The sequence below is a fragment of the Melospiza melodia genome, unplaced genomic scaffold (genome assembly GCF_035770615.1).
Source record: "Melospiza melodia melodia isolate bMelMel2 unplaced genomic scaffold, bMelMel2.pri scaffold_171, whole genome shotgun sequence".
Taxonomy (NCBI): domain Eukaryota; kingdom Metazoa; phylum Chordata; class Aves; order Passeriformes; family Passerellidae; genus Melospiza; species Melospiza melodia.
In genome coordinates, this window is record NW_026948519.1 from 148,804 (window position 1) to 170,363 (window position 21,560).

The following is a 21,560-nucleotide window of genomic DNA, read 5'->3' on the forward strand; positions in this document are numbered from 1 at the left end:
TGGCATCGGGGATGACAATCATTGTAATTTAATAATGATTTCATTAATAATGATAATAATTATTACATTAATTGTTAATTAATAACAATAATAATCAATCACCTATTAATGAATTAATGAGCACTAATGGTCACTCACCGAGTGGAACTCGTACCAGACGGCGTCGGGGATGACAATAATTGTAATTTAATAATGATTTCATTAATAATGATAATAATTATTACATTAATTATTAATTAATAACAATGATAATTAATCACCTATTAATTAATGAATTAATGAGCACTAATGGTCACTCACCGAGTGGAACTCGTACCAGACGGCGTCGGGGATGTAGGCCCGGATCACGTCCACGCCCTGCGGGGGACACGCAAGCATGAGGAGGAGGAGGAAGATGATGGAGATGGAGATGAAGATGAAGATGAAGATCAAGAAGAGGAAGGTGAGGAAGATGAAGATGGAGATGAAGATGAAGAAGATGAAGAGGAGGAGAAGAAAAAGATGAAAACAAAAAGGAAGAAGATGCAGAAGATCAAGATGAGGAGGATGAAGATGAAGATAAAGATGAAGATGAGTAAGATGAAGATGGGGAAGATGAAGATGAAGATGAAGATGAAGATGGAGAAAGATGAAGAAGAAGATGAAGATGAAGATGAAGAAGATGAAGAGGAGGAGAAGAAAAAGATGAAAACAAAAAAGGAAGAAGATGCAGAAGATCAAGATGAGGAGGATGAAGATGGGGAAGATGAAGATGAAGATGAAGGTGAAGATGATGAAGATGAAGATGAAGACAAAGATGAAAATGAAGATGAAGATGAAGATGAAGATGAAGAAGAGGAAGGTGAGGAAGATGAAGATGAAGAGGAGGAGGAGAAGAAAAAGATGAAAACAAAAATGAAGAAGATGCAGAAGATCAAGATGAGGAGGATGAAGATGAAGATAAAGATGAAGATGAGTAAGATGAAGATGGGGAAGATGAAGATGAAGATGAAGATGGAGATGGAGATGGAGAAGAAGATGAAGATGAAGATGAAGAAGATGAAGAGGAGGAGAAGAAAAAGATGAAAACAAAAATGAAGAAGATGCAGAAGATCAAGATGAGGAGGATGAAGATGGGGAAGATGAAGATGAAGATGATGAAGATGAAGATGATGAAGATGAAGATGAAGACGAAGATGAAAATGAAGATGAAGATGGAGATGAAGATGAAGATGAAGATGAAGATGAAGATGAAGATGAAGATGAAGATCAAGAAGAGGAAGGTGAGGAAGATGAAGATGAAGAGGAGGAGGAGGAGACGATGAAAACAAAAATGAAGAAGATGCAGAAGATCAAGATGAGGAGGATGAAGATGAAGATGAGGAAGATGAAGATGAAGATGAAGATGAAGATGAAGATGGAGATGGAGATGGAGATGAAGATGAAGAAGATGAAGAGGAGGAGAAGAAAAAGATGAAAACAAAAAATGAAGAAGATGCAGAAGATCAAGATGAGGAGGATGAAGATGAAGATAAAGATGAAGATGAGTAAGATGAAGATGGAGAAAGATGAAGATGAAGATGGAGATGAAGATGAAGATGAAGATGAAGATGGAGATGAAGATGAAGATGAAGATGAAGATGAAGATGAAGATGGAGAAAGATGAAGATGAAGATGGAGATGAAGATGAAGATGAAGATGAAGATGAAGATGGAGATGGAGATGAAGATGGAGAAAGATGAAGATGGAGATGAAGATGAAGATGAAGATGAAGATGGAGATGAAGATGGAGAAGAAGATGAAGATGAAGATGAAGATGATGAAGAGGAGGAGAAGAAAAGGATGAAAACAAAAAAGGAAGAAGATGCAGAAGATCAAGATGAGGAGGATGAAGATGGGGAAGATGAAGATGAAGATGATGAAGATGAAGATGAAGACGAAGATGAAAATGAAGATGGAGATGAAGATGAAGATGAAGATCAAGAAGAGGAAGGTGAGGAAGATGAAGATGAAGAGGAGGAGGAGGAGACGATGAAAACAAAAATGAAGAAGATGCAGAAGATCAAGATGAGGAGGATGAAGATGAAGATGAAGAAGATGAAGATGAAGAGGAGGAGAAGAAAAAGATGAAAACAAAAATGAAGAAGATGCAGAAGATCAAGATGAGGAAGATGAAGAAGATGAAGATGAAGATGAAGATGAAGATGAAGATGAAGATGAAGATGAAGATGAAGATGAAGATGAAGATGAAGAAAGATGAAGATGAAGAAGAGGAGGAGAAGAAGAAGATGAAAACAATAATGAAGAAGAAGATGCAGAAGATCAAAATGAGGAAGATGAAGAAGATGAGGAAGATGAAGATGAAGACGAAGACGAAGATGAAGATGAAGATGAAAGAGAAAGAAAAGAGGTGGCAGAAAAAGAAGGAGATGAAGATGGAGACGAAAATGATGAAGATGAAGGAGAGGAAGACGATGAAGATGAAGATGAAGAAGACCATGAAAAAGAAAAAGAGGAAGAGGAAGATGAAGACGACAATGGAGACGAAGATGAAGATGAAGATGAAGATGACCATGAAAAGGAAAAAGAGCAAGAGGAAGATGAAGAGAATAATGAAGATGATGAAGATGAAGATGAAGATCAAGAAGAGGAAGGTGAGGAAGATGAAGATGAAGAGGAGGAGGAGGAGGAGAAGATGAAAACAAAAATGAAGAAGATGCAGAAGATCAAGATGAGGAGGATGAAGATGAAGATAAAGATGAAGATGAGTAAGATGAAGATGGGGAAGATGAAGATGAAGATGAAGATGAAGATGAAGATGAAGATGAAGATGGAGATGGAGATGAAGAAGATGAAGAGGAGGAGAAGAAAAAGATGAAAACAAAAAATGAAGAAGATGCAGAAGATCAAGATGAGGAGGATGAAGATGGGGAAGATGAAGATGAAGACGAAGATGAAAATGAAGATGAAGATGAAGATGAAGATCAAGAAGAGGAAGGTGAGGAAGATGAAGATGAAGATGAAGATGAAGAGGAGAAGAAGAAGGAGATGAAAACAAAAATGAAGAAGATGCAGAAGATCAAGATGAGGAGGATGAAGATGAAGATAAAGATGAAGATGAGTAAGATGAAGATGGGGAAGATGAAGATGAAGATGAAGATGAAGATGAAGAAAGATGAAGATGAAGAAGAGGAGGAGAAGAAGAAGATGAAAACAATAATGAAGAAGAAGATGCAGAAGATCAAAATGAGGAAGATGAAGAAGATGAGGAAGATGAAGATGGAGACGAAGACGAAGATGAAGATGAAGATGAAGATGAAAGAGAAAGAAAAGAGGTGGAAGAAAAAGAAGGAGATGAAGATGGAGACGAAAATGATGAAGATGAAGGAGAGGAAGACGATGAAGATGAAGATGAAGAAGACCGTGAAAAAGAAAAAGAGGAAGAGGAAGATGAAGACGACAATGGAGACGAAGATGAAGATGAAGATGACCATGAAAAGGAAAAAGAGCAAGAGGAAGATGAAGAGAATAATGAAGATAAAGATGAAGATGAAGATGAAGATCAAGAAGAGGAAGGTGAGGAAGATGAAGATGAAGAGGAGGAGGAGGAGGAGAAGACGATGAAAACAAAAATGAAGAAGATGCAGAAGATCAAGATGAGGAGGATGAAGATGAAGATGAAGATGAAGATGAAGATGGAGATGGAGATGAAGATGAAGATGAAGATGAAGATGAAGATGAAGATGAAGATGAAGATGAAGATGAAGATGAAGATGAAGATGAAGATGAAGGAAAAGAAGAGGAAGGTGAGGAAGATGAAGATGATGAGGAACACAAAGAAGACAATGAAAGAAAAAGAGAAGAAGAGGAAGATGAAGATGGAAATGATGAAGATGAAGGAGAGGAAGGCAGGGATGATGAAGAAGAAGACAAAGATGAAGATGAAGATGAAGATGAAGAAGACAAAGATGACAAGAAGAAGAAAAGGAGGAAGACAAAGAGGATGAAGAAGATCAGGATGATGAAGAAGATGAAGATGAAGACGAAGACGAGGATGAAAACAAAAATGAAAAAGATGATGAAGACGAAGATCAGGAAGGTGACGATGAAGGAGAGGAAGAAAGCGAAGAAGACGGACATTGAGGAAGATGAAGATGAAGATGAAGAAGATGAAGATGAAGACGAAGATGAAGAGGAGGAAGATGAAGATGAAGATGAAGAAGAAGAAGAAGAAGAGGAGAAGAAGAAGGAGATGAAAACAAAAATGAAGAAGATGCAGAAGATCAAGATGAGGAAGATGAAGATGAAGAAGATGAAGATGAAGATGAAGATGAAGATGAAGATGAAGATGAAGATGAAGATGGGGAAGATGAAGATGAAGATGAAGAAAGATGAAGATGAAGAAGAGGAGGAGAAGAAGAAGATGAAAACAATAATGAAGAAGAAGATGCAGAAGATCAAAATGAGGAAGATGAAGAAGATGAGGAAGATGAAGATGAAGACGAAGACGAAGATGAAGATGAAGATGAAGATGAAGATGAAAGAGAAAGAAAAGAGGTGGCAGAAAAAGAAGGAGATGAAGATGGAGACGAAAATGATGAAGATGAAGGAGAGGAAGACGATGAAGATGAAGATGAAGAAGACCGTGAAAAAGAAAAAGAGGAAGAGGAAGATGAAGACGACAATGGAGACGAAGATGAAGATGAAGATGACCATGAAAAGGAAAAAGAGCAAGAGGAAGATGAAGAGAAAAATGAAGATGATGAAGATGAAGATGAAGATCAAGAAGAGGAAGGTGAGGAAGATGAAGATGAAGAGGAGGAGGAGAAGAAGAAGGAGATGAAAACAAAAATGAAGAAGATGCAGAAGATCAAGATGAGGAGGATGAAGATGAAGATGAAGATGAAGATGAAGATGAGTAAGATGAAGATGAAGATGAAGATGGAGATGAAGATGGAGATGAAGATGAAGATGAAGATGAAGATGAAGATGAAGATGAAGATGAAGAGGAGAAGAAGAACAATCAGAAGAAGACAAAGACATTGAAAAGACAAAGAGAAAAAATTGAAGAAGAAGACACAGAAGACGATGAAGATGAAGATGAAGAAGCTGAAGACGAAGATGAAGATGAAGATAATGAGGACGAAGATGAAGATGAAGAAGAAGCTGAAGATGAAGATGAAGATAAGACGAAGATGATGAGGATGAAGATGAAGATGATGAAGAAGACAAAGATGCAGAAGTTGGAGATGATGAAGATGATGAGGATGATGAGGATGAAGATGAAGAAGACGAAGATGAAGAAGACGAAGATGATGAGGATGATGAGGATGAAGATGAAGAGGAAGATGAAGAAGATGAGGATGATGAGGATGATGAGGATGAAGATGAAGATGAAGAAGATGAAGAAGATGAGGATGATGAGGATGAGGAAGACGAAGATGAAGAAGATGAAGATGAGGATGATGAGGATGGTGAGGATGAGGATGAGGAAGGCTCTGGAGGAACATCTCACGGGTTCCAGCACGGGCGTGATCAGCAGCGCCGCCCCCCACAGGAACTGCGCCTCCACGTCCCACGCCGCCTCCTCGGCGTAGAACCTGCGGAACCGGCCATTAACGCGTTAATTGGCTCGTTAATTAAAATTAATCAGCGTAATCAGGGACAACGCGGGGGGTGGAGGCTTCCACATCAAAGCCAAGTCAAGCTCAAGGTCCAAGCCAAGGCTGAAGGGTCAAGGTCCAGGTCAAGCTGAAGGTCCAGGCCAAGACCAAGATCAGGATCCAAGCCAAGGTCAGGACCGAGATCAAGATGAAGATGAAGATGAAGATGAAGACCAAGATCAAGATCAAGATCAAGTCAAGATCAAGATCCAAGTCAAGATCAAGATCTGGTCAAGATCAAGTCAAGATCAAGATCAAGATCAAATGAAGATCAAGATCAACTCAAGAACAAGATCAACTCAAGTCAAGATCAAGATCAAGATCAAGTCAAGACCAAGATCAACTCAAGATCCAGTCAAGATCAAGATCAAGATCAAGTCAAGATCAAGATCAAGTCAAGATCAAGATCAAGTCAAGATCAAGATCAAGATCAACTCAAGATCAAGATCAAGATCCAAGTCAAGATCAAGATCAGGTCAAGATCAAGATCAAGATCAAGATCAAATGAAGATCAAGATCAAGTCAAGATCAAGGTCAAGTCAAGATCCAGTCAAGATCAAGATCAAGATCAACTCAAAATCAACTCAAGATCAACTCAAGATCAAGATCAAGACAAGATCAAGTCAAGATCAAAATCAAGACCAAGACCAAGACCAAGATCAAGTAAAGATCAAGATCAAGATTAAGATCATGATCAACTCAAGATCCAGTCAAGATCAAGATCAAGATCAAGTCAAGGTCAAGGTCAAGTAAAGATCAAGATCAACTCAAGATCCAGTCGAGATCCAAGTCAAGATCAACTCAAGGTCAAGATCAAGATCCAAGTCAAGATCAAGATCAGGTCAAGATCAAGTCAAGATGAAGATCCAGTCAAGATCAAGAATCAAGATCAACTCAAGATCAAGATCAAGTCAAGATCAAGATCAAGATCAAGACCAAGACCAAGTAAAGACCAAGACCAAGATCAAGTAAAGATCAAGATCAAGATCAACTCAAGATCCAAGTCAAGATCAAGATCAAGTCAAGATGAAGACCAAGACCAAGATCAAGTAAAAATCAAGATCAAGATCATGATCAAGTCAAGATCAAGATCAAGATCAAGATCGAGATCGAGATCAACTCAAGATCCAGTCAAGATCAAGATCAAGATCAAGATCAAGATCAACTGAAGATCAAATCAAGATCAAGATCGAGATCAAGATCAAGTCAAGATCCAAGTGCAGGTCAAGACCAAGGTCCAAGTCAAGCTGAAGGTCCAAGTCAAGATCAAGATCAAGACCAAGACCAAGACCAAGATCAAGTAAAAATCAAGATCAAGATCATGATCAAGTCAAGATCAAGATCAAGATCAAGATCAAGATCGAGATCGAGATCGAGATCAACTCAAGATCCAGTCAAGATCAAGATCAAGATCAAGATCAAGATCAACTGAAGATCAAATCAAGATCAAGATCGAGATCAAGATCAAGTCAAGATCCAAGTCCAGGTCAAGACCAAGGTCCAAGTCAAGCTGAAGGTCCAAGTCAAGATCAAGATCAAGATCAAGACCAAGACCAAGATCAAGTAAAAATCAAGATCAAGATCATGATCAAGTCAAGATCAAGATCAAGATCGAGATCGAGATCAACTCAAGATCAAGTCAAGATCAAGATGAAGATGAAGATCAAGATCAACTGAAGATCAAATCAAGATCAAGATCAAGTCAAGATCAAGATCGAGATCAAGATCAAGTCAAGATGAAGATGAAGATGAAGTCAAGACCAAGATCAAGTCAAGATCCAAGTCCAGGTCAAGACCAAGGTCCAAGTCAAGCTGAAGGTCCAATCAAGATCAAGATCAAGACCAAGTCAAGGTCAGGACCCAAGCCAAGGCCAAGGTCAAGATCTAAACCAAGATCAAGGTCCAAGTCAAGCTGAAGGTCCAAGTCAAGACCAAGGCCAAGACCCAAGCCAAGATCAAGATCTAAACCAAGACCAAGACCAAGTCAAGATCGAGGTCCAACTCAAGATCCGGATCCAAGTCAAGGTCCAAGTCAAGCTCAAGGTCCAAGCCAAGGTCCCAGGGTCAAGGTCCAAGTCAAGGTCAGGACCGAGAACAAGTTTAAAGTCACGACCAAGGTCCAAGTGAAGACTTCAGTCAAGATCAAGATCAAGTCAAGATGAAGATGAAGATGAAGATGAAGATGAAGTCAAGATCAAGATCAAGTCAAGATCCAAGTGCAGGTCAAGACCAAGGTCCAAGTCAAGCTGAAGGTCCAAGTCAAGATCAAGATCAAGACCAAGACCAAGACCAAGATCAAGTAAAAATCAAGATCAAGATCATGATCAACTCAAGATCAAGTCAAGATCAAGATCAAGATCAACTCAAGATCCAGTCAAGATCAAGATGAAGATCAAGATCAAGATCAACTGAAGATCAAATCAAGATCAAGATCAAGTCAAGATCAAGATCGAGATCAAGATCAAGTCAAGATGAAGATGAAGATGAAGTCAAGATCAAGATGAAGTCAAGATCCAAGTCCAGGTCAAGACCAAGGTCCAAGTCAAGCTGAAGGTCCAAGTCAAGATCCAGATCAAGACCAAGTCAAGGTCAGGACCCAAATCAAGGCCAAGGTCAAGGCCCAAGCCAAGATCAAGACCAAGACCAAGTCAAGATCGAGGTCCAACTCAAGATCCGGATCCAAGTCAAGCTCAAGGTCCAAGTCAAGGTCGAAGGGTCAAGGTCCAAGTCAAGGTCAGGACCAAGATCGAGCTCAAAGTCACGATCAAGGTCCAAGTGAAGATCAAGATCAAGTCAAGATGAAGATGAAGTCAAGATGAAGATGAAGATGAAGATGAAGATGAAGATCAAGTCAAGATGAAGATGAAGATGAAGATGAAGATGAAGATCAAGTCAAGATGAAGATGAAGATGAAGTCAAGATCAAGATGAAGTCAAGATCCAAGTCCAGGTCAAGACCGAGGTCCAAGTCAAGCTGAAGGTCCAAGTCAAGATCCAGATCAAGACCAAGTCAAGGTCAGGACCCAAATCAAGGCCAAGGTCAAGGCCCAAGCCAAGATCAAGACCAAGACCAAGTCAAGATCGAGGTCCAACTCAAGATCCGGATCCAAGTCAAGGTCCAAGTCAAGCTCAAGGTCCAAGTCAAGGTCGAAGGGTCAAGGTCCAAGTCAAGGTCAGGACCGAGACCGAGCTCAAAGTCGCGATCAAGATCCAAGTGAAGATCAAGTCAAGATGAAGATGAAGATGAAGTCAAGATGAAGATGAAGATGAAGATGAAGATGAAGATGAAGATGAAGTCAAGATGAAGATGAAGTCAAGATCCAAGTCCAGGTCAAGACCAAGGTCCAAGTCAAGCTGAAGGTCCAAGTCAAGCCCAAGATCAAGACCAAGTCAAGGTCAGGACCGAGATCGAGCTCAAAGTCACGATCAAGATCCAAGTGAAGATGAAGATCAAGTCAAGATGAAGATCAAGTCAAGATGAAGATGAAGATGAAGATGAAGATGAAGATGAAGATGAAGATGAAGATGAAGATCAAGTCAAGATGAAGATGAAGTCAAGATCCAAGTCCAGGTCAAGACCGAGGTCCAAGTCAAGCTGAAGGTCCAATCAAGCCCAAGATCAAAACCAAGTCAAGGTCAGGACCCAAATCAAGGCCAAGGTCAAGGCCCAAGTCAAGATCAAGACCAAGACCAAGTCAAGATCGAGGTCCAACTCAAGATCTGGATCCAAGTCAAGCTCAAGGTCCAAGTCAAGGTCGAAGGGTCAAGGTCCAAGTCAAGGTCAGGACCGAGACCGAGCTCAAAGTCGCGATCAAGGTCCAAGTGAAGATGAAGATCAAGTCAAGATGAAGATGAAGATCAAGTCAAGATGAAGATGAAGTCAAGATGAAGATGAAGATGAAGTCAAGATGAAGATCAAGTCAAGATCCAAGTCCAGGTCAAGACCGAGGTCCAAGTCAAGCTGAAGGTCCAATCAAGCCCAAGATCAAAACCAAGTCAAGGTCAGGACCCAAATCAAGGCCAAGGTCAAGGCCCAAGCCAAGATCAAGACCAAGACCAAGTCAAGATCGAGGTCCAACTCAAGATCTGGATCCAAGTCAAGCTCAAGGTCCAAGTCAAGCTCAAGGTCCAAGTCAAGGTTGAAGGGTCAAGGTCCAAGTCAAGGTCAGCACCGAGACCGAGCTCAAAGTCACGATCAAGATCCAAGTGAAGATGAAGATCAAGTCAAGATGAAGATGAAGATGAAGTCAAGATGAAGATGAAGTCAAGATCCAAGTCCAGGTCAAGACTGAGGTCCAAGTCAAGCTGAAGGTCCAATCAAGCCCAAGATCAAGTCAAGGTCAGGACCCAAATCAAGGCCAAGGTCAGGACCCAAGCCAAGATCAAGACCAAGACCAAGTCAAGATCGAGGTCCAACTCAAGATGCGGATCCAACTCAAGATCCGGATCCAAGTCAAGCTCAAGGTCCAAGTCAAGGTCGAAGGGTCAAGGTCCAAGTCAAGGTCAGGACCGAGACCGAGCTCAAAGTCGCGATCAAGGTCCAAGTCAAGATGAAGATCAAGTCAAGATGAAGATGAAGATGAAGATGAAGATGAAGATGAAGTCAAGATGAAGATGAAGTCAAGATCCAAGTCCAGGTCAAGACCGAGGTCCAAGTCAAGCTGGAGGTCCAAGTCAAGCCCAAGATCGAGACCAAGTCACGGTCAGGACCCAAATCAAGGCCAAGGTCAAGATCTAAACCAAGATCAAGGTCAAGTCAAGCTGAAGGTCCAAGTCAAGGCCAAGGTCAAGGCCCAAGCCAAGATCAAGATCTAAACCAAGACCAAGACCAAGTCAAGATCGAGGTCCAACTCAAGATCCGGATCCAAGTCAAGCTCAAGGTCCAAGTCAAGGTCAGGACCGAGATCGAGCTCAAAGTCACGATCAAGGTCCAAGTCAAGATGAAGATGAAGTCAAGATGAAGATGAAGATCAAGTCAAGATGAAGATGAAGTCAAGATTAAGATCAAGTCAAGATGAAGATGAAGATGAAGATCAAGTCAAGATGAAGATGAAGTCAAGATCCAAGTCCAGGTCAAGACCAAGGTCCAAGTCAAGCTGGAGGTCCAAGTCAAGATCCAGATCAAGACCAAGTCAAGGTCAGGACCCAAATCAAGGCCAAGGTCAAGGCCCAAGCCAAGATCAAGACCAAGACCAAGTCAAGATCGAGGTCCAACTCAAGATGCGGATCCAACTCAAGATCCGGATCCAAGTCAAGCTCAAGGTCCAAGTCAAGGTCGAAGGGTCAACGTCCAAGTCAAGGTCAGGACTGAGATCGAGCTCAAAGTCACGATCAAGGTCCAAGTCAAGATCAAGATCAAGTCAAGATGAAGATGAAGATGAAGATCAAGTCAAGATGAAGATCAAGTCAAGATCCAAGTCCAGGTCAAGACCGAGGTCCAAGTCAAGCTGAAGGTCCAATCAAGCCCAAGATCAAAACCAAGTCAAGGTCAGGACCCAAATCAAGGCCAAGGTCAGGACCCAAGCCAAGGTCAGGACCAAGCAAAGATCCAGGTCCAGGTGCCCGCGGGCGTGTGCCCGGTACAGCAGCGTGTACAGGTGTGTGCCCAGGTGTGTGCCCAGGTGTGTGCCCAGCTGTGCCCAGGTGTGTGCCCATGTTCCCCCGGGTACGCACTCGACGGGCAGTGCCCGTGCCACGCTGTGCCCGTGGGTGTGTGCCCGGTACAGCAGCGTGTACAGGAGTGTGCCCAGGTGTGTGCCCAGGTGTGTGCCCAGGTGTGTGCCCAGGTGTGCCCAGCTGTGCCCAGGTACGCACTCGACGGGCAGTGCCCGTGCCACGCTGTGCCCGCGGGTGTGTGCCCGGTACAGCAGCGTGTACAGGTGTGTGCCCAGGTGTGTGCCCATGTTCCCCCGGGTACGCACTCGACGGGCAGTGCCCGTGCCACGCTGTGCCCGCGGGTGTGTGCCCGGTACAGCAGCGTGTACAGGAGTGTGCCCAGGTGTGTGCCCAGGTGTGTGCCCAGGTGTGCCCAGGTGTGTGCCCAGGTGTGCCCACGTTCCCCCGGGTACGCACTCGACGGGCAGTGCCCGTGCCACGCTGTGCCCGTGGGTGTGTGCCCAGTACAGCAGCATGTACAGGTGTGTGCCCAGGTGTGCCCAGCTGTGCCCAGGTGTGTGCCCAGGTGTGTGCCCAGCTGTGCCGTGTGCCCAGGTGTGCCCAGGTGTGTGCCCAGGTGTGCCCATGTTCCCCCGGGTACGCAGTCGACGGGCAGTGTCCGTGCCACGCTGTGCCCGTCGCTGTGTGCCCGGTACAGCAGCGTGTACAGGAGTGTGCCCAGGTGTGTGCCCAGGTGTGTGCCCAGCTATGCCCAGGTGTGTGCCCAGGTGTGTGCCCAGGTGTGTCCAACTGTGCCCAGGTGTGTGCCCAGGTGTGTGCCCAGGTGTGTGCCCAGGTGTGCCCAGGTGTGTGCCCACGTTCCCCCGGGTACGCACTCGACGGGCAGTGCCCGTGCCACGCTGTGCCCGCGGGTGTGTGCCCGGTACAGCAGCGTGTAGAGGTGCGGCAGCAGGCGGTAGCGGGTGCCCAGCTGTGCCCGCGTCGAGTTCAGCAGCGCCGAGCGGGCACCGAACGCCGCCGGGTCCTGCGCCTGGCACGGGGAAAGGTGATTAGATAATGTTAATTAACTGAATTTTAATTGAATTTTATTTTAATTTTAATTGAATTTGTATTTAATTTTAATTTAAGTTAACTTAATGTAATTTAATTTAATGTAATTTAATTTAATTTTTTTGAATTTTATTTTCATTAAATTTAAATTTAAATTTAAATTAAGTTAATTTAATGTAACTAAATTTAAATTTTAATTTAATTTAACTTAATTAAATTTCACTTTATTATATTTTATTTTAACGTAATCTAATCTAATATAATTTACTTTATTTTATCTTATATTTTATTTTATGTTATTTTAATTAAGTTTAAACTTCATTTATTTTAATTAAATTTAATTTCAAATTTAACTTAATTTAATTTAATGTTATTTTCTGTCACTTTAATAGAATTTGAATTATATTTCATTTAAATTAAATTTTAATTTAATTTAATTTAATTTAATTTAATTGAACTTAATTTAATTTTACTTTATTTTATTTCACTTTAATAGATTTTGAATTATATTTCATTTAAATTAATTTGATTTTAACTGACCTAATTGTAATTGGATTTTTCGTTCCAATTATTTTAAACTAATTTAATTATACTCCATCTCGTTTTAATTAATTTAATTTTCATTCTGAATTTTTTTAAATATAGAATTTAGAATATTTGAAAATTTGAATTTATAGGAATTTGGCAATGCAGAATTTTAGAATTTCAGAAATTTTTAATTTTAGAATTTTTGAAATTTAGAAATTTAGAATTTTAGGACATTTAGAATTTTAGGGCGTTTAGAGTGTTAGCGATTCTTGAAATTCAGGAATATTTGTGCTTTCGAAATTTAAAAATACAGGAATTTTGAAATTTTAGGTTTTTTAAAGAATTCAATAATCAGAATTTTAAAAATTTAAAAATACAGACATTTTCAAATTTTAGATTTTTTAAAAATATCAAAATTTAGAATTTTAGAAATGGAGAACAGTTGTATTTTCGAAACTTAAAAATACAGGAATTCTGAAACTTTAGATTTTGTAAAAATGTCAAAATTTTGAATTTTAGGAATGGAGACTGTTTGGAATTTCAAAATCTGAAAACACAGAAACTTTGAATTTTTAGATTTTTTAAAGAATTCAAAAATCAGAATTTTAAAAATTTAAAAATGCAGACATTTTGAAATTTTAGATTTTTTAAAAATGTCAAAATTTAGAATTTTAGGAATGGAGAATATTTGTATTTTTGAAAGTTAAAAATAGAGGAATTTTGAAACTTTAGATTTTGTAGAAATGTCAAAATTCAGAATTTTAGGAATGGAGACTGTTTGGAATTTCAAAATCTAAAAACACAAAAATTCTGAATTTTTAGATTTCTTAAAGGATTCATAATTCAGATTTTAAAAATTTAAAAATACAGACATTTTTCAATTCTAGTATTTTTTAAAATGTCAAAATTTAGAATTTTAGGAATGGAGAATATTTGTATTTTCGAAAGTTAAAAATAGAGGAATTTTGAAACTTTAGATTTTGTAGAAATGTCAAAATTCAGAATTTTAGGAATGGAGACTGTTTGGAATTTCAAAATCTGAAAACACAGAAACTTTGAATTTTTAGATTTCTTAAAGAATTCAAAATTCAGATTTTAAAAATTTAAAAATACAGACATTTTGAAATTTTAGATTTTTTAAAAATGTCAAAATTTAGAATTTTAGGAATGGAGAATATTTGTATTTTTGAAAGTTAAAAATACAGGAATTTTGAAATTTTAGATTTTGTAAAAGTGTCAAAATTTTGAATTGTTAGAAATGGAGACTGTTTGGAATTTCAAAATCTAAACACACAGAAACTTTGAATTTTTAGATTTTTTAAAGAATTCAAAAATCAGAATTTTAAAAATTTAAAAATGCAGACATTTTGAAATTTTAGATTTTTTAAAAATGTCAACACTTAGAATTTTAGGAATGGAGAATATTTGTATTTTCGAAAGTTAAAAATAGAGGAATTTTGAAACTTTAGATTTTGTAAAAATGTCAAAATTTTGAATTTTAGAAATGGAGACTGTTTGGAATTTCAAAATCTAAACACACAGAAACTTTGAATTTTTAGATTTTTTAAAGAATTCAAAAATCAGAATTTTAAAAATTTAAAAATGCAGACATTATGAAATTTTAAATTTTTTAAAATTTTCAAAACTTAGAATTTTAGAAATGGAGAATATTTGTATTTTCGAAACTTAAAAATAGAGGAATTTTGAAATTTTAGATTTTGTAAAAATGTCAAAATTCAGAATTGTAGAAATGGAGAATATTTGTATTTTTGAAACTTAAAAATAGAGAAATTTTGAAATTTTAGATTTTGTAAAAATGTCAAAATTCAGAATTTTAGGAACGGAGAATATTTGTATTTTTGAAAGTTAAAAATAGAGAAATTTTGAAATTTTAGATGTTGTAAAAATGTCAAAATTCAGAATTTTAAAAATGGAGAATATTTGTATTTTCGAAACTTAAAAATACAGGAATTCTGAAATTTTACATGTTGTAAAAATGTCAAAATTCAGAATTTTAAAAATGGAGAATATTTGTATTTTCGAAACTTAAAAATAGAGGAATTCTGAAATTTTACATGTTGTAAAAATGTCAAAATTCAGAATTTTAAAAATGGAGAATATTTGTATTTTTGAAAGTTAAAAATACAGGAATTCTGAAATTTTAGATTTTGTAAAAATGTCAAAATTTAGAATTTTAGAAATGGAGAACAGTTGTATTTTCGAAACTTAAAAATAGAGGAATTTTGAAATTTTAGATTTTGTAAAAGTGTCAAAATTCAGAATTGTAGAAATGGAGAATATTTGTATTTTCGAAAGTTAAAAACAGAGGAATTTTGAAATTTTAGATTTTGTAGAAATGTCAAAATTCAGAATTTTAGGAACGGAGAACATTTTGGATTTTCTCACCGTTCCGGGCTCCTCGTTGTGGTTCCGCGCCAGGGGGAAAAAGGCCCCGAGTTGGTGCCAGCGGCGGCAAAGCTCCTCCGGGCAGCGGCCCAGACCCCCGCAGATCGATGAACCCGACTGAAATCCAGTAAAATAATTAATTTAATTAACTAATTCATTAAATTAATTCATTTGAATTCAATTCATTCATTAAAATAATCCATTTTAATTCAATTCATTCATTAAAATTGGCAAAGCTGCTCCGGGCACCGCCCAAACCCCCGCAGATCGATGAATCCGACTGAAATCCAGTAAAATAATTAACTAAAATTAAATTTATTCATTAAATAATTCATTTAAATTCATGAAAATAATGCATTTTAACCAATTCATTCATTGAAGTAATTCATTAAAATTCAATTCATTCATTAAAATTGGCAAAGCTCCTCCGGGCAGCGCCCCAAACCCCCGCAGATCAATGAACCCGACTGGAATTCATTAAAATAATTAATTAAAATTAAATTTATTCATTAAATAATTCATTTAAATTCATGAAAATAATCCATTTTAATCAATTCATTCATTAAAAAAATTCATTAAAATTCAATTCATTCATTAAAATTGGCAAAGGTCCTCCGGGCACGGCCCAGACCCCCGCAGATCGATGAACCCGACTGAAATCCAGTAAAATAATTAATTTAATTAACTAATTCATTAAATTAATTCATTTGAATTCAATTAATTCATTAAAATAATCCATTTTATTTCAATTCATTCATTAAAATTGCCAAAGCTCCTCCGGGCAGCGGCCCAGACCCCCGCAGATCGATGAACCCGACTGGAATTCATTAAAATAATTAATTAAAATTAAATTTATTCATTAAATAATTCATTTAAATTCATGAAAATAATCCATTTTAATCAATTCATTCATTAAAAAAATTCATTAAAATTCAATTCATTCATTAAAATTGGCAAAGCTCCTCCGGGCAGCGGCCCAAATCCCCGCAGATCGATGAACCCGACTGAAATCCAGTAAAATAATTAATTTAATTAACTAATTCATTAAATTAATTCATTTTAATTCAATTAATTCATTAAAATAATCCACTTTATTTCAATTCATTCATTAAAATTGCCAAAGCTGCTCCGGGCACCGACCCAGACCCTCGCAGATCAATGAACCCGACTGAAATCCAGTAAAATAATTAATTAAAATTAAATTTATTCATTAAATAATTCATTTAAATTCATGAAAATAATGCATTTTAACCAATTCATTCATTAAAAAAATTCATTAAAATTCAATTTATTCATTAAAATTGCCAAAGCTCCTCCGGGCACTGCCCCAGACCCCCGCAGATCGACGAACCCGACTGAAATCCAGTAAAATAATTAATTAAAACAATTAATTAAATTAAATTAATTCATTAACCGACTGCAATTCATTAAAATAATTCATTTTAATTCAATTAATTCATTAAAATTGGCAAAGCTGCTCCGGGCAGCTGCCCCGGCCCCTGCAGATTGACGCACCTGACTGCAATTAATTCAAATAATTCATTTAATTCAATTAATTCATTAACCGACTGAAAATTATTAAAATAATGCATTTTAATTAAATTAATTCATTACCCGACTGCAATTCGTTAAAATAATTCATTTTAATTCAATTAATTCATTAACCGACTGCAATTCGTTAAAATAATTCATTTTAATTCAATTAATTCATTAAAATTGGCAAAGCTGCTCCGGACACCGCCCAAACCCCCTCAGATCGACCTGCCCGACTGAAATTAATTGAACTAATTAATTTAATTAAATTAACTCATGAACCGACTGCAATTCGTTAAAATAATTCATTTTATTCATTAAAATAATTCATTTTAATTCAACTAATTCATTAAAATTGGCAAAGCTGCTCTGGGCACCGCCTGACTGGAATTCGTTAAAATAATTCATTTTAATTAAATTAATTAATGAAAATTGGCAAAGCTGCTCCGGGCACAACCCCCGCAGATCGACCCGCCCGCCTGCAATTCGTTAACATCATTCATTTTAATTAAATTGATTCATTAAAATTAAATTTCAGCTAAAATTCAAAGGAAAAAAAAAATCTAAAACGAAACAAATAAATTTTTAATTGTAATTATAATTAAAAGATAAAGAGAATTGAAACTTGGAATGGAAATTGACATTTAAAAAATTTCCCCCTTTTAATTCCCATTTTTCCGCCATTTTTCCAACATTTTTCCGCCATTTTCCCGCTCATTTCTCCGCCACCCTAACCCCAATTTTCCTGCTTTTTTTTGCATAATTTTTTCCCTTTTTCGCCCTTTTTTTCCCCCCAAACTCACGTAGGGGATCCCGACCATCCCCATCCACAGCAGCTCGGGCACGACCCCCAAAGATTCCCCCCTTTAATTCCCATTTTTCCGCCATTTTTCCGCCATTTTCCCTCTCGTTTTTCCGCCACCCTAACCCCGATTTTCCTGCGGTTTTTTGCCCCGTTTTTTCCCATTTTCTCCCTTTTCCAGCCCAAACTCCCGTAGGGGATCCCGACCATCCCCATCCACAGCAGCTCGGGCACAACCCCCAAAGATTCCCCCCTTTAATTCCCATTTTTCCGCCATTTTCCGCCATTTTCCCTCTCGTTTCTCCGCCACCCTAACCCAAATTTTCCTGCTTTTTTTTGCATAATTTTTTCCCTTTTTCGCCCTTTTTTCCCCCAAACTCACGTAGCGGATCCCGACCATCCCCATCCACAGCAGCTCGGGCACGACCCCCAAAGATTCTCCCCTTTAATTCCCATTTTTCCGCCATTTTTCCGCCATTTTCCCTCTCGTTTTTCCGCCACCCTAACCCCGATTTTCCTGCGGTTTTTTGCCCCGTTTTTTCCCATTTTCTCCCTTTTCCAGCCCAAACTCACGTAGGGGATCCCGACCATGCCCATCCACAGCAGCTCGGGCACGAGCCCCAAAGATTCCCCCCTTTAATTCCCATTTTTCCGCCATTTTTCAGCCATTTTCCGCCATTTTTCTGCCATTTTCCCTCTCGTTTCTCCGCCACCCTAACCCCGATTTTCCTGCGGTTTTTTGCCCCGTTTTTCCCCATTTTCTCCCTTTTCCAGCCCAAACTCACGTAGGGGATCCCGACCATCCCCATCCACAGCAGCTCGGGCACAACCCCCAAAGATTCTCCCCTTTAATTCCCATTTTTCCGCCATTTTTCCGCCATTTTCCCTCTCGTTTTTCCGCCACCCTAACCCCGATTTTCCTGCATTTTTTGCCGCATTTTTTCCCATTTTCGTCTTTTTTCACCCCAAAGTCACGTAGGGGATCCCGACCATGCCCATCCACAGCAGCTCGGGCACAACCCCCAAAAATTCTCCCCTTTAATTCCCATTTTTCTGCCATTTTTCAGCCATTTTTCTGCCATTTTTCCGCCATTTTCCCTCTCGTTTCTCCTCCACCCTAACCCCGATTTTCCTGCGGTTTTTTGCATAATTTTTTCCCATTTTTGCCCTTTTTCCCCCCAAACTCACGTAGGGGATCCCGACCATGCCCATCCACAGCAGCTCGGGCACAACCCCCAAAAATTCTCCCCTTTAATTCCCATTTTTCCGCCATTTTTCAGCCATTTTCCGCCATTTTTCCGCCATTTTCCCTCTCGTTTCTCCGCCACCCTAACCCTGATTTTCCTGCGGTTTTTTGCCCCGTTTTTTCCCATTTTCTCCCTTTTCCACCCCAAACTCACGTAGGGGATCCCGACCATGCCCATCCACAGCAGCTCGGGCACGACCCCCAAAGATTCCCCTCTTTAGATCTCATTTTTCAGCCATTTTTCTGCCATTTTTCTGCCATTTTCCCTCTCGTTTCTCCGCCACCCTAACCCCGATTTTCCTGCATTTTTTGCCCCGTTTTTTCCCATTTTTGCCCCTTTTCACCCCAAACTCACGTAGGGGATCCCCACCATCCCCATCCACAGCAGCTCGGGCACGACCCCCAAAGATTCCCCTCTTTAATTCCCATTTTTCCGCCATTTTTCTGCCATTTTCCGCCATTTTTCCGCCATTTTCCCTCTCGTTTCTCCGCCACCCTAACCCTGATTTTCCTGCGGTTTTTTGCCCCGTTTTTCCCCATTTTCTCCCTTTTCCAGCCCAAACTCACGTAGGGGATGCCGACCATGCCCATCCACAGCAGCTCGGGGATGGCCTCGCGCAGCCGCTGCCAGGAAGCGGCGCCGGCCCCGCCCCAGCGCCCCCCAAAGCGCCCGGAGCCGGCAAAGGTGGAGCTGGAAACCAGCAGGGGCCGCTGGGAGGGGGAAATGCGCTGCAGGGCACTGGGGAATAAATATAAAATATAAAATAAATATAAAATATAAAATAAATATAAAAATTAAAATAAATATATAAATAGAAATATAAATATAGTTATATATATAGATACAGCCCCCCAAAGCGCCCGCAGCCGGCAGAGGTGGAGCTGGACACCAGCAGGGGGCGCTGGGAGGGGGAAATGCTCTGCAGGGCACTGGGGAATAAATATAAAATATAAAATAAATATAAAATATAAAATAAATATAAAAATTAAAATAAATATAATTATATAAATATAAATAGAAATATAAATATAGTTATGTATATAGATCCAGCCCCCCAAAGCGCCCGCAGCCGGCAGAGGTGGAGCTGGACACCAGCAGGGGCCGCTGGGAGGGGGAAATGCGCTGCAGGGCACTGGGGAATAAATATAAAATATAAAATAAATATAAAAACTAAAATAAATATATAAATATTAAAATAAATATAATCATATAAATAGAAATATAAATATAGTTATGTATATAGATCCAGCCCCCCAAAGCGCCCGCAGCCGGCAGAGGTGGAGCTGGACACCAGCAGGGGGCGCTGGGAGGGGGAAATGCTCTGCAGGGCACTGGGGATGAAATATAAAATATAAAATAAATATAAAATAAATATATAAATATTAAAATAATTATATAAATATAAATAGAAATATAAATATAGTTATGTATATAGATCCAGCCCCCCAAAGCGCCCGGAGCCGGCAAAGGTGGAGCTGGACACCAGCAGGGGCCGCTGGGAGGGGGAAATGCGCTGCAGGGCACTGGGGAATAAATATAAAATATAAAATAAATATGAAAACTAAAATAAATATATAAATATTAAAATAAATATAATTATATAAATATAAATACAAATATAAATATAGTTATGTATATAGATCCAGCCCCCCAAAGCGCCCGCAGCCGGCAGAGGTGGAGCTGGAAACCAGCAGGGGGCGCTGCCAGGGGGAAATGCGCTGCAGGGCACTGGGAATGAAATATAAAATATAAAATAAATACAAAAATTACAATAATTATATAAATACTAAAATAAATATATAATTATTTAAACATAAATATAAATATAGTTATGCATATGGTGGAGCTGGACACCAGCAGGGGGCGCTGGGAGGGGGAAATGCGCTGCAGGGCACTGGGGAATAAATATAAAATATAAAATAAATATAAAAACTAAAATAAATATATAAATATTAAAATAAGTATAATTATATAAATATAAATACAAATATAAATATAGTTATGTATATAGATCCAGCCCCCCAAAGCGCCCGCAGCCGGCAGAGGGGGAGCTGGACACCAGCAGGGGCCGCTGGGAGGGGGAAATGCGCTGCAGGGCACTGGGGAATAAATATAAAATATAAAATAAATATAAAAATTAAAATAAATATAATTATATAAATATAAATACAAATATAAATATAGTTATGTATATAGATCCAGCCCCCCAAAGCGCCTGCAGCCCGCAGAGGTGGAGCTGGAAACCAGCAGGGGGCGCTGGGAGGGGGAAATGCGCTGCAGGGCACTGGGAATGAAATATAAAATATAAAATAAATACAAAAATTACAATAATTATATAAATACTAAAATAAATATATAATTGTATAAACATAAATATAAATATAGTTATGCATATGGTGGAGCTGGACACCAGCAGGGGGCGCTGGGAGGGGGAAATGCACTGCAGGGCACTGGGGATTAAATATAAAATATAAAATAAATATAAAAATTCAAATAAATATATATAAATTTTAAAATAAATATAATTATATAAATATAAATATAGTTATGCATATAGATCCAGCCCCCAAAGCGCCCGGAGCCGGCAAAGGTGGAGCTGGAAACCAGCAGGGGGCGCTGCCAGGGGGAAATCGCTGCAGGGCACTTGGGATTAAATATAAAATATAAAACATAAGTATATAAATATTATATTATATTATATTATATTATATTATATTATATTATATTATATTATATT

At 38.8% G+C, this 21,560-nt stretch overlaps 1 protein-coding gene across 1 annotated transcript in view; it reads right to left on the minus strand.

Annotated features, from left to right (window-relative positions):
* Window positions 1–21,560, minus strand: part of LOC134433281 (sucrase-isomaltase, intestinal-like) — a 117,334-nt gene that overhangs the window by 64,563 nt on the left and 31,211 nt on the right. The window contains 8 exon segments of the mRNA XM_063182153.1: window positions 301–357; window positions 5,495–5,579; window positions 12,133–12,287; window positions 15,242–15,358; window positions 16,009–16,058; window positions 17,703–17,887; window positions 17,959–18,210; window positions 19,178–19,561. Coding sequence (XP_063038223.1) covers window positions 301–357; window positions 5,495–5,579; window positions 12,133–12,287; window positions 15,242–15,358; window positions 16,009–16,058; window positions 17,703–17,887; window positions 17,959–18,210; window positions 19,178–19,561 — 1,285 coding nt within the window.